Source organism: Falco biarmicus, chromosome 7 (genome assembly GCF_023638135.1).
Source record: "Falco biarmicus isolate bFalBia1 chromosome 7, bFalBia1.pri, whole genome shotgun sequence".
NCBI classification, from domain to species: domain Eukaryota; kingdom Metazoa; phylum Chordata; class Aves; order Falconiformes; family Falconidae; genus Falco; species Falco biarmicus.
In genome coordinates, this window is record NC_079294.1 from 54,622,242 (window position 1) to 54,636,053 (window position 13,812).

The following is a 13,812-nucleotide window of genomic DNA, read 5'->3' on the forward strand; positions in this document are numbered from 1 at the left end:
ACAGAACTGACAACAACTTGTTGAGAGCATATTTTAGATATTGCTATGCTATCATGCTAGTGTGTCACTGCTTGCATTTTGTGTGCTGATTACTTCAGCTAAGTAAATATCAGTTATATAGAAATTCAGTACATAGGAATGGCATAAGTAGGAGAAACAAGGTTTTGTGTTGTTTTACAGACAGAACCTATTGTGATCAGAAGGATTTTGAGAAAATGTGCAGCTTTATGTACCTTGATCAATGCACAGCAAGTGCAGGCTGGTCACTCAGTAGGTTGTATAAATAAACTATCCCTTTCTCATTCTTGACCCTAATTCTGCTTTTCCCCATGTTTTCCATGGTGTATTTAAGGAAGCAATACCACGAGGTATACGAAGCCTACTGAATGATAACCTGCCCTTACCATTTTGGAGAAAATCAGTTACTTCTGGTTCATCAGCTGTCTATTTTGATTTTCTAAACAGATATTTCATTTAGATGTTGGCATCAGTGGAAGAATAAGTGCCTTTTAGACCTGAGGGCAGCCCTCTGACTGTTCCTACTTATGTAATCCCCCTCTAGACACCGATGGCTGGTAGCCACCCAAGAGTGCTCCTGCCAGGTATCACCAAGGGGTGAGAGACAGCACACATTGCAAGAGGGAGGAGCAGTCTGCAATTGCTTGTACACACCACCTTGTTTTACGTAGTGCAATTTATCAGTATTCAGGACAGATGAACTAGTTTGTCTGTGCTGCCAATGTAGGGTCTACAGTTAGGAATAATTTCCCTCTTGTGCTCTTGATTGTCCTGTATCTGCCTCTGCTCACACCGAGGACTGATTCTGTAAACGCTCCCTCCTTCTTATTGCAGCTCTCCGGATAATGATACAATGCAGCCAAATGTGCATGGGTATAGCTATTAGCAGTTTTTACCCACAGCAGAGAAACGCTGAATCAAATGAGCATTTTCATTATAACAACTCATAAAGGGTTGATATGGTCTCTGGGCAACCTGAGTTCATTACAGTTCTGTAAGTTTTCTTCAAAAACATAATTAAAATTGGAATTATGCTCCCTCAAGTATACAGCATCATCTGACTTTGAGCCACAGCAAGCAGAGCTTTGCTCAGCCTGCTAATTCAGCTCCTTTGCTGCCATGAATCTGGCAGGGAGTATGACAAAGGCGTGCAGTGGCACAGGCCTGATCTGCCCAAATACTGGGGCAGATTCTGACCATGATATTTTCCAGACTGCTTCTGTGGATTCCTTGCCAAAGTGCACAGGCTGTTACTGGCAACATGAAGGGTTCCTCCCTTCAGGAGTGAAATCGGAGAAGTGTAGAATTCTAGAGCAGAGCAGTAGGCATTCAAAGGGAAGGGCACCCCGGAATAAGTGCATTGAACTAGTATCCTGAAGTTTTGCCATGAAAATAGCTCGGTAGCATCACTGAATGGGATGTCTCTTTTATTCATAATCACCACCAACAACCATATATATGTGTACATATTGGGAATGAACTTTGATTTAATCGGATACATTCAACTCACAATGATTCAGCAGAAATAATTCCATTTTTCAAGGCTGGATATTTAGGAAGTGGCCTATGTCCAACCACTGCTGTTTGGCGAGAGAGAACCGCTTCAGAACTCTGCAGAAGCGGGCCTTTGGGAATTCAGACCTACGACTAGGTCTGAGACCAGTTTCTAATTTTAATTACTGCTACCAAGATAAAAATTACTCCCACAAGGCAAATGAAATCCCCCCATGCAGATCAGCAGCAGAAGGCCTCTTTAAAGCTTATACAGATGTAGGCCTTGTCCTGACCTCTGCACAGCGTAGGCCGGCAACAGAGGCTTATCTCCACAGGAATGAATTTTATCCAGAAAGCACAGTGGAAGATGTTCAGATTAATATTCTAGATTAGCCTTTTCATATTGGGTAGTATAAAGGTCAAGTAAATAGTTTAAAAGTAACTGAACATTACTGCTGTGAAGAACCTATACAGAAGTACAGCTTTGTCTTTTTTTGGTGTGGATCTTATAACATTTTACTGGTTTTGATAATATTCTGAGTTACTTAACCTCATCACTGATGAGCTGATTCCATGCTGTTCAATTAGTGGCTCCATAAAATTAAGTTATTTAAAAATACTTCAATGGACATTTAGGCAATTTGGGTATTGTTCTTAATTTTCAGACAAGCCATTATTAAATAATGGCTACAAGAAGTGAGCAATGCTCTTACACATTAAATCAGCACTGAATCAATTAGTTACAAAACTGCATGCATAGGTAGTTATCTATTTTCAGTCAATTAGGCAACATGATTAAGATCATATGTGTTGAATTAACAGGTCAGTGCATAATCTTGCTACAACTTAATCTAGAATATAACTTGATCTGAAAGACATATGAAAAAAACAACAATTTACCCTTCCCACTCCCAAGTTCCCAGTTTTGAATGCGATCAGCCCAGTGTTTCATGGAAAGTGTTCAGTTCTGAACTTGTCTTCTGTATAGCTTTTCTGCTTTGAAATGTGAATTTCTAATTGAGGCATTCAGGTTTTATAACATGGTCCAAACAATCATTCGCATAAAAACTGCACAAGACAATGAGAATTCTTTACTTCTTACTCCATATTGGTTAGTTCGTATTTATCGTATGTATCATTTTCTTCTCCTGGCTGAGTATCTGAATGATGGATTTCAATAAAAATTATGTAGATCATTGCTCCAAGTACGCCTCCCAGCATAGGTGCAACTATAGGGACCCACCACCAATTGTTTCCAGCCCTGTAAGACACACACACAGACAAAAAAAATAATTGTTATTCTAGTGAACACCCTGCCTTATATCTGGCAGTGAACAAACATGAAGGTGTGACACTTGCTATATTGTAGACCTTTCTATTTTGACTCACATTTCTGTAAAGGGGTGAGACCCCTGTCTGTCCTACCCCTGTTGTGGTTGAAAGGCTAAGTAACAACCACAAAGCACGTTGGTCTACGTGCTGTATTTGTGCCTTAGAAACAAGGCCTCTTTACTGCATGTCTGTTTTTGGGGGCAGGGGATAATTTCTCTCTTGTGGAAAACAGGCTTCATTGACTTACAACGAAACAAACAGGGACATATTTATGGCACAGCAGTCTTGACTGATGCTGTTGCCAGATGCTCATGAATAGGTTTTCAGGAGTGATTGATGCAAATGCATGTTGCAAAAATGCGTCACCTCATCTGCATGGAAATTTGCAGGTTCAGGTCTGCAAAGTATATATGGTGTTCCTCTTGACAAATATAACAGATTATACCTGATTTTAAGTAGATTTGCCTTAAGGACTGTAATAAAACACTGACTGTAAAGTAGATTATACTTGACCAGAGCAGTCAAGAATCAAATTTCATGATGTACTGTCTCATCCCTGCGTTTAAAGTGTGGGGTCTTTCAGTAAGAGGTAGATAAGCGTTTAGAAGTTTTATACACCTAAAACTTAATCATTTTTAGAATGGCTGTGTTCAGTAAGAAAGTCTGGTATATTGACTCCACTGAAATGTTTACATTCACTTTGCACAATTACTAGGATTTAATTTTAAATGTGAAGATTTATGAACATTTTTAAAGAAACAAGTCTACTGTTAAATGATATAAAACAATAATTAACAACCTCCTTATGCAGGAGACTTGGGCTTGTAGAATTACTCTCCCTTTCTGGAGGTCTACATCCAGACAGTAAATTACTGAGTACTGGTTTCAGAGCACAAACTTTCCTAACTGTACTGGTGCGTGAAGGTTTTTTTGATTCAGTAACATGCTGTATTAATTGAATATGTGAGTCTGCAGTGAAAACCCAGCCACCTCAATTTCATGCATATTGAAAATGGAGAAGTAATGTATTTTTTTTTCTCTCCCAGAAATACAAAGGGACAAATTAATCTGTGAGAAGAACTTTACAGGAAGATGCCAGGGGAATTTTTAAACTGTAAGGATAATTATGCAGCACTCATTCTATAGACGTATGGAGAAGTGAACTCATGGTTAAGAAAAGAACAGAGCTAATCTCAGTGCCCTGTTCATGATAATATTACTCCTTGTTCAGAAATGCCTTGAATGTGTATGTTTTGCCTTTGGAATTATTTATGTTTTGCCCTGAGGATATAAAAAAGGTCCTGATATTGTTCTACTGTGTTTATAGATATGTCTGTTGTTGAGTCATGAATGTCTGAGCCCCTGAATTCCTGGAACAAGCACGGACTAAGGTTTTATTGACTTCATCAGTACAACAAAATCTCTATCAAGTACTTGCATGCATTTCTCTGTGTGTGCCCGTGTGTGTACGTCAGCATATGATGGTGTTTCTGGCAGGTTTTTCTAGTCTTGTTCCATGAACTGACATGTGCCTTGTTGGCTCCTGAATGACCTTCCCCAGATTGTGGCCTGTATTTGCACCAGCTGCTGTCAGCTGCACTTTAGGCACCCTCTGCTAAGGCAACGTGTGTAAAGTCTTTATAGAGGGCGATGCCAAACCTGAAACAAGATCAGGACACAGCTGAGTTACAAGTTTCCATGACGCTCAATCCTCCTTCACTGCCGCGGGAGCAAGAACTCTTTGTGACAAGCACAGACAGCTTCACCAAAGCTCCCTTTGGTTGCCCTATGCCCTAGCTTATAGTTTTGCTGCCAGGTTAGGGGGAGGGCATCCAGCTATGCCTGGGTGGCCGTCAGGTAGCTTTGCTGTGGAGCAGAGCAGGATGGAGCTGGCTGTGAAGGGCAGGAGGTGGTGTGCAGGGCGGGCAAGGGGTGCTTGTGTTAACTACAAAAATTTCTGGGAAGCTGCAGCGTTTAAGCTATATGGACTGGGAGCCGTGGTCCGTTTTAGGCTGGCAAAAGGGCATCTTGCCTAGCCAGCTGCTGCTGGGCGGTGGGATAAAGCAGTTTGCTTAGGGAATGCCGGGATAATTCAGCCGTTCGGCAGCGTGGAACGTGTCTGGCTACTGTTCCATGCTCCGGGAAGAATGCAAAATATTTCCGAGACCCTTGGCAGTCCGCATCCCTGTGCAGGCGAGAGGTGCGGCTGCTGACCCTTTCCCAAACGCCGTTCAGTTTAGCCCGGGCGACGTGTCCCCAGTACCGGCGGCCACGAGGTGTCACCGTTACCGCGCCGGTGGCTCCGGGCGCTGCCGGGTGCGCTGCCCGGCACAAAGGGACCCTCGTACCCAGGGGCAGATGTGCTATGGCCAGCTTCAAACGCTGCTGGGAATTTACTGCTCTGCGGGGCCCTTCCTGGCGTTCTCATTGCCGTTTCACCCTGTTACGCTTGTCAAAATCCAGGCTGGGGTTTGTACTCGGAGCGCTGCTGCCTTCTCACTGCAGACAAAAGTGCGGTGTCCACCATTTATCTTAAACTTGTTAAGCATGTGCTTAAGAAAGGCTCCTGGTTATCTCCGTGGTTTTAGGACAAACAATTAGAAATGTTTAGGTCTCTAAAACCAGCTGTTCCCTCTAATGATGGGGACAGTTGCCACCCGTGACGCCTACCCCAGTAGGTTGAGCAGTTTGCAGGAACAGGCCACAGCGCTGGCTGCATCTGCTGCATGGAAAATGGTGCTGTCTGTAGGGTGCTGGAGGGACACCCCCTTTCCAGCTGCACTGGGTCAGAACAGCTTCTGATGGGAGCTTTTAATGGACACAGATCCAGGTGCACCATACCATAGCCTGTGTCCCTTAACTTGGGTCTCAAGGAAACTACACCTTCAGGCACCTTTGTGCAAAATGTAGTAACAGCAACGTTTAGCAAACTCCTGCTTAGCTGCGTCTCTGTCCTCTGGACAACGCCATGGTCCAGCAGATGTGCTCCCTTCCAGTCTATTTGAAGTTCCCTGCCTGAGAACATGGCAAAACCAGAATTCACTGGACCTGCAAGCACAAAGGAGGGTAGAGGGTATTCCTCCCTGTGAACCAGTTATCTTCATGTTTAGAGCATTTGCTTGGGATCAGGGTGTAGGGAGTCTCACCCTTTGTATCTGACCTGTTCTGAAGTAGGGCTGGCCTGGTCGTCCCTGGCTGCTCTGCAGGCAAACTTGCACACTCACTGATGCACACAGGGAGCGACTCAGCCGCCTTGCGAGGTCCTCCTTGTTCCAGTGAGTGTCCAGTGTCTCTTCGGGATTTCCTATCACTCGGTTTGTGCAGTGCTCCCTTGTGTCACTGCGGAGGTTTCATGCTTAGGTCCCAGTTCTTGGGCATGCCTTTTACCGGAGAGCTTAAGCACCTTCCTCACAATTGTGAATTCCATTTAAGCTGAGACATCTAAGATTTAGCTGTCAGCTGTAGCTGCATCACTTCAGCCTCTCATGCACATGTAATGCCAGGAGAGCACCAGGCGGTTCAGGACCCTAGCCACAATCGCTCAGGCTTTTCCCATGGCCTGCAACTGATGCACAGCTTCCAGCTGCCCAACTGAGCTCAAGTTCCCCTGAAGTTCCACTTGGATCTGTACTGTAGATAAGAACATATTCCTGTTGGATCATTCCCTTGAACTTTGCTATAGCTGTAGCCTTAAAACTGAAGGTAGGGAAGAAGACTTTAAGTTTATCCTAGCAATGACCAGAGATCTTGTATCTTGTTTTTTATGTTTCCATTTTCAAATTTCTTAGTATAGTCTTCACAGTGGGGATGCATTCCCTCTCTGTATATAAATCCTAAAACTAAATTAAGGAAGAGCTCGTATTGCTACAGATATAGTTTGCTGGTGGTTTCTTAAATGTAAATAAGTAAGACCTTTCTGTTAGAGAGGGGGTGAGTTCACAGGTATTCTGTGACTAGACTACAGTACAATTGGGCTTCCAGTCTGTTCCAGCAACATAATAGCCAATTTAACAATATATTACAATTTTAGCACACGACACTAATTAACATCATAGTCAACAACTACTTGCATTAAATAGTCATGAAAGAGGAGAATCCTAGGTATAGGGTGTCACTCTGTGTGCTGCTGCCTTTTTTTTCCTTAAATAAAAGTGTAGTCTAATGGTACAGTGGCAGGAGGTGCTGGGAAGGAAAACTTTGGAGGTAATCAGGGCGAAGAGCTGACGTCCTGCCAGTGGCTCACCAGAGCTGCACTACATCGGAGCTTTGGATCTGCCCTATGGCATGACTCGCTGCCTGTTTTTTCTATGCCATGCCTAGCTTTTTGTTGTTGCTATTCAGATGAAGCTTTGCTACTGCTCTCCTCTAAGGCACATGATTTGTGTAGATGGAAGTCATACTAAATAAATACAGATTATTTGTACTTGGTGAAGTAGCTAAAATGAAATCTCTATTAACCAGAGCTCTCTAGTGGTCTACAGTACTTCTGGAGATTTCGACTTGTAAATAAATGGAAAAACAAACTGTACAAAAATAAACCGAAAGATCTACCTCCTGATGACAGATTACTCTTACTTAGATATCCCAGAGTGCCTCTTACACTGGATATGTGTAAGCTGTGGATTTGATGTGCAACTAATTAGCTGTGCATTTGGCCAGCCAAAACTGTGTGCGTGCACACACGCATGCATAGGGATTTGAGAGTGTGCTCTGAAATGTGGGAAAATGAAGGGAGCTTGCTTTCATTCACTCCTTCGCTCCCAGGCAGGAAATCAGGCTCTTAGATTGTTGTGTATTTCTGCAATAACTCGGTAGGAATAATAGCCTAAATCAATCTGATATGTCTGTGTTTTTTACAGCACTCAGTAAATACTTCCAATAAATATTCCCACCTAACTCTCTCACGATTTCCTTTTTTTTCTGAAAGCTGCAGGACCAGAGAAGAAAGCGCTTTTATATTTTCAGTGACCTCTAAGAATCTTTGATATTTTGGGAAGGGTCTGCTTGAAACAATGATTGATATTGGGGATAATGTGTGTTTGATTTGCCCTAGGAATAGGAAATCCTTTTTAAAGCCCAGTTCCTAGAGGATGTCTGGCTTAAAGTGCATGAATAGCTTCTTCTGGTATGCAAAGAATTACCTGTATGTATATAAAGTATGACTTGGTACCATGTTGAATCAGGATCTTGCTTTCCTACGAACCAGTTTTAGTTGAGAGCATTTTACTTCATATCTAGGCATACTTACGTGAATACTTCCATCCCCCATCCTGCAACGGCTGTGAAGAGCCTTGGGCCTAGGTCCCTGGCCGGGTTCATGGCACAGCCACTGTTCATTCCCAAGGAGCACGTAAGAACGATTATAAGAAGTCCTACTGCAATTGGCTCCAGGCCCTTTGGTACGCTGTTATTTCTGGTGTCAAAAATAGCAAATACAGCCAGAAGAAGAACAGCTGTTGACATCACCTGGCCAATGCAAAGAAAAGAATTTGTATAAATATGTGCAGATTCCTTCCAATAATGAAAAGAGGGGTTATGGCAGCTTGGAGGATTGTGGTGGCTTAGAGCTGGTATTTAAATTTATCCCACCATACAGAGTAGCAACATTTTGAACCCGGTGCCCCTCTGCCTCACACTAATAAAAAGTTTTAATATCTGTGCTGAAAGGAAAAGATAAGGAATGTGCTGAGTACATTTGGGGGGAAAAAAAAAAAAAAAGGAAAAAGCAACAACCTGGTGTGGAAAGAAAAGGGATTTAAAAGGCATCTCCTGTGTGAAGTCTAATGGTTTGTTTCCACATTTTTTCCTATCAATATAACACTTCCATTTACTTGATTTTTTGGTAGTTCTGCTATGCCAATGCAATCAATTACACTGATACCAAAGTGTTTTATTTGACTGTATCCTGCACTGATAAATGAGACTACATATGTGTGTATAACTCTTTATCCAAGTATTGCATAACATAAGAAGAAAAAAGTGACGCCTACAAAGTCAAAACTGAGCACCTAAAACATTAGGAATTACCTAAATTAAGGTTGTATATATAACTAAAATGTGCATTCTGTATTGCATATGCTAACTGAGCTGATGAAGTTAATTTTCTTGGAATTACTTTGATGGAAGTGATGCTCTTTATTTTTTAATTGATTTAAATTGAGTGCTTTGTAAATGTCAGTTTTGCTAATAATTAACGTGGGGAAAAACAGACAAAATTTTCAGTGGTGTCAACACATTAAATTCCTATATTGATTTAAAGAAGTTTAAGTTTGGGGGGTTTAAAGATTATTTTGGTTTCATCTGTTTTTAATTTTGTTTTTAAACATCCATGGGCAAAAAAGATTTTCTGGAAAAGTCTGCTGACTGATCCAAAGACCAGAATTGTCTGTCTTACAAAATTTCAAAACAATGTTTGGATTTTTTTGAAGCCAAATTGAACAATCTTCAATCTTTTACGTAAGAAATTCCTGTGCTCCAGTAATCCCTGGTTTTTCATAGCTTGCTTATGCAGTATTTATTTCACATATGCCTGAAGAAGATGGTTAAACTGATCAAAGTAGGCAGAAGATATCAAACAGTGAAAAATGAAGTTTCATGAATGGGATTAGAGGATGCAGATTGGAAATGGAGATTTTTTCAGATTCAGTCATTTGAAAAGTAACATATAATACAAAACTATTTGCAAAGAGAAGGTTGGAGAGGAGTCTTACAGAAGCAAAAAACTCAGTTGTTCAAGGTGTGTTAAACTGTCTGCTTAAGCATTGCTTAAGAAACACTAGGCCTGCAAAACGGGCTAGACTTTGACATAAATGGACATGGCTCTGCTGAAGCTTTTGTAGAAACATTGATTTATGCTGGGGAAAGCCTCTTATACATATTGCATTAAAGACATGTAGAGTGCAACAATTAATATGATGTATGTGAAAAGAACAACTTGAAATGATCTTACTTGTAAAATACGACTAAAACGTAACCCCCACAAACAGCATTGCATTCTCATTGCTATTGTACACAGTGATATATGACCAAAACCATGAGATTCATCATACCCATTAGAGACCTTTTTTTTTTTTTTTTTATTACTGCTTGGTTTTACAGTTTTCAGTATGTTTAATTTGTAGAATCAAGACAGCAAGTGCACTTACCTGATCTGCAAATCCATTTATGAGGGAAAGATACGGAGCAGGATACGTTGCAAAGATATGTGCTGTTGCATTAGGTCCTGTGACTTCAAGTGTTCCATTGCTATACTCCATAAAGGCATCTATAGAAAACAGCCATTACCTGGATGCATTCCTCCATGAACAGTAGATTTCCTAGGACTAGAATGTATGTGATAGGTCTGTGCGCTTCACATTCTCAGCTGAAATCTATGCTTTTTTCTGGGAGCAAATTAATGGATTTGAGGTAATTTACTAATCACACCCACCTCCTGTGACTTGAAGTACTCTTCTTATGGACACCAGCTTTCACCATGGGGCTGGTTTTTCCGCTCCCCCCCCCCATTACTCTAAACTCAGCGCCAAGGAGTATTTTCTGATTCTGAACGTAGTTGCATTATTCAGTAAGCGGTCCTACATTTGGCATGATGCCCCTATAAATTCATAGTGTTCTGATTGTACTGTTGTGGATTCCCAGCCGCCAGGAATTGTTGTATTCCATTTGACAGTTGTGCAACGACAGCTTCTGGGAATGATCTCTCCTGAGAGACCTCGTTTTTTAAAGGAGTTTGAATTTTTCACTCTGTGTGGGCTTTACACCCAACTGCTATGCTAGTCAGCCAAGACAGGAGAGGGGTGGCAGGGCCCAAAACTTCAGTTCTTAGTATACTTAAGTTAGTGCATTTTTATATGTGTTGTAAACATTTATTTATATTGTAAAAACGTGTATATTTATGTTAGACTATTTAAAACGTATTTGAAGTAGTATAATATGACTTCTGTACTGAAATAATTCACTGCCTTGACAAGCCCTGAAATGGTAGAAATAAGAAGACACTAAGATGAAGCACTCAAAAATCTCCGTAGGCAGGCATGAATAATTAACACTATGCCTTTATTTCACGAGTGGGTCCAGTGATAAGGTGATACTTGTGGGTAGAGAAACAGCTCCCCATCTCCCATGGGAAGGCATGGTGAGGATCATTAGCTTCTCCTGAAGATAGCAGACAAACCAATTTTTCCTTGCCTCTGTTTTTTCTAGCTTTGCTTATAGCCATGATGTGGCTGCAGAGAGTATTTAATTGTTAACTGTGGTCAGGCTCTCTCATTTGCAGCGTCAGATAATTTTGTTGCATTTAACTATTAGAAAAAAAGGATAAGAAAATTTCTATGCTGTGGATTATTTTGTACACCTTTGGAAAGGCCCCATGTTCAGCAGCCTAGCATGTCTATTCATGGGCGTTGCTGAAAATGAAAGCACCTAGCTCAGATATGTGTGTGTGTGGGGAAGATGATGGTGTTGAGCACCTTTGTCTATATTTTTACTGGTGAGTTTTCAGTGGACCTCAGTGAGTACACAACTCTCTTACAAATTTGCAGGAAGAAAGAAATACAGAAGAGGTTTGGGAATTAAAAAGAGCAAGAGGAGGGCAAAGTACTTGAGCAGAGATAGGGACATGAGAAAATCCTGCGCTCCTGAATAACAGGAAGAAGTCTCTAACCCTAGCCCTAGGTCCCCTGTCTTGGCTCCCTATCCTGCTGCTACTCTTTGGCAGAACACAGCAAATCCACCCCCAGCCCCATGTGCATGTCGGCGTACTGCTGCGTCCTGGCCACAGCCTTAATCCTGGCTGCCTGGCTTGAGGGGGACTTGGATTCAGATGCAAATCCTGTTCTGGACTCCCACAGTCTCCAAATTATGACACTAACCTTAAAACAAAAACCCAACCCTCCCCTAAACTCAAATAAACAAACAACCAAAACCCCACTAAACCCAAAAGAGCACAGTTCCTGAAGATTTTTCTGTTCACGATTGCTACTGGTACTGAGCACCTAGCTGGCATACAAAAAAGCATTTCCATTTTTATACTTTCTCTGTTGCACCTAGATCCAGCACTGTCTGCAGGCGTAACACCCATAGGAGAGATGCTTTGGATGAGGTGAGCAGGGTCAGCAGAAGCAGAGTTTTGGAGTAGGCGATTGAAGCAACTGATCCAACTGAGTGTATTCATCAAGTCAGGAAGTCTGTTACTAGGGTTTTTCCTTTTGTGGCACACCATGTAAAAGCAACATGCCTCAAGGATGGGGTAATTTTTTTTTTCCTTTCCCCCACCCTTCTAATATGTGACCCCTTTATCACTCTACCTGGAGTTCATTGCCTTGGAGAGCTACCTCTCTAGGGTGGTCTGAAGTTTAGTCAGGGGGGACTTGATCTCATATCCTGTAACCTCAATGAACGATGTTGGTGATACTTGCCTACAGGCACTTGGATCAGGTCTTTAATGTTTTTAATTTGCTTGGAAGATGAATAGCCCTATATCCTGGCTATTAAGTAATTTAAAATCCTTACTGAGAAATACATGCTCTCAGAGTATCTGATTTCCCCTGAATAATTTTTCTAAATTTCAGAACATTTCTTGGAGTATTATTGTTTCAGAAAAGTTGTAGGATACCTGGAATGTTTGAGCCTTTTTTTCCCCTTCAAACTCTTTATACTTCTTCCTTTCCTCTTTATTGGCTTTAGCTTCAGTCCTGCCATTAGCCCTGTGTGAAGTCCTCTGCCTGCTTGGCATTCATTGAAAAACTGAGGCCTCAGAGACTGCCTGACCTCTAGGTTGTCCTGTGAGCATGTCTAAGGTGCACTCACCGTAATAAATCCCAAAGACAGCTGCTGCTCCAACAAATGCTCCCAGGAGTTGTGCTAATATGTAAATTGGTAATTTGGTCCATTTTAATCTTCCAGTCACGCACATGGCTAATGAAATGGCTGGGTTTATGTGACCACCTGAAAAATAAATCACCACATAAGTCATATGGATGACTCGGATACATGAGAATAGGTGAAGGGTTTGTTTAAATGTGGACACTTTCGAGCACAAGACTAGTACATGCTTTTCTAGATGTTATTTTGCAATTAAATGCTGACTGCAATTAAACTTAAACAAGTTGGATGGAATTAGAGTGGGGGGGAGGGGGAAAGCCACCAAGATCCAGTTTCCCTCTTGATGTCTGCAGACTGAGCTATTTATCAAACTGCTGCCCTACAGTATATAATCTATAGATCTATAGACAACTTTTCTAGAAAAAGCCTAAATCTGTCCTATTGGTTGTAATGGGAGGGTCCATCGTTCTGCACATGTTTTTTCTCCTCAAGAGTCGGCTTTTTATTTTTAAGGGTGGATTGGGGCAGTAGAACATTCTTTCAGTTTAGCAAGCATGTATTAAGATTAAGGACTATTACTGGCTTGATGATATATCTTGAGGCAGATCTGGAGTACCCTGCATTTAACTAGTGTTTATGTCCCTGTCTTTGACCTGGTCATGAACGTAAAATAAAATAATGTTAAGGCTGTACAGCTTCATGCTGACTGTTGGTGAGCTATGCCTACGTGGGATCTGGGGATAACAGTGCGTAGTTCTTCATTACAGGTTTTCATCAAGCTCTTACACCCTTCAGAAAGGTCCACAATAAGGAAACTGATAAAGTAGCTGTGCTGAAACGGAGTTCTATTTCCTGTGGAATTTCCTTCCTTTATATTTAGGAGTAGCTACACCTAAAGTCACACATGGAAAAGATTTCAGCAACATTGGAATTCTCTGTGAGAATTTAAGTTTCTAAAATACATTCATTATTATATCACAAGTTAGTCACTTCCCTCAACATCTTTTATCAACATGGAAAAAATGTGTTGAATGCTTTTGGGGTTTTTGCATTTTTTCCAAAACACTTTTTGCATTTTTCACTTCTTACAAGTACGTAGCTGATACTTAACAAGTACAAATTGCCAAATAAACAGATGAAACAGTA

At 41.4% G+C, this 13,812-nt stretch overlaps 1 protein-coding gene across 2 annotated transcripts in view; it reads right to left on the reverse strand.

The window, feature by feature from the left end:
• Nucleotides 1–1,428: 1,428 nt before the first annotated feature.
• Nucleotides 1,429–13,812, reverse strand: part of AQP9 (aquaporin 9) — a 29,399-nt gene continuing 17,015 nt past the window's right edge. For both annotated transcript variants that reach the window (XM_056346292.1, XM_056346294.1), the window contains exons 3-6: nt 12,652–12,789; nt 9,990–10,108; nt 8,093–8,310; nt 1,429–2,773 (exon numbers count right to left, since the gene is read on the reverse strand). In XM_056346292.1, the coding sequence (XP_056202267.1) occupies nt 2,611–2,773; nt 8,093–8,310; nt 9,990–10,108; nt 12,652–12,789 (638 nt within the window). In that variant the 3' untranslated portion in view covers nt 1,429–2,610. The remainder of the gene's footprint in view (nt 2,774–8,092; nt 8,311–9,989; nt 10,109–12,651; nt 12,790–13,812) is intronic.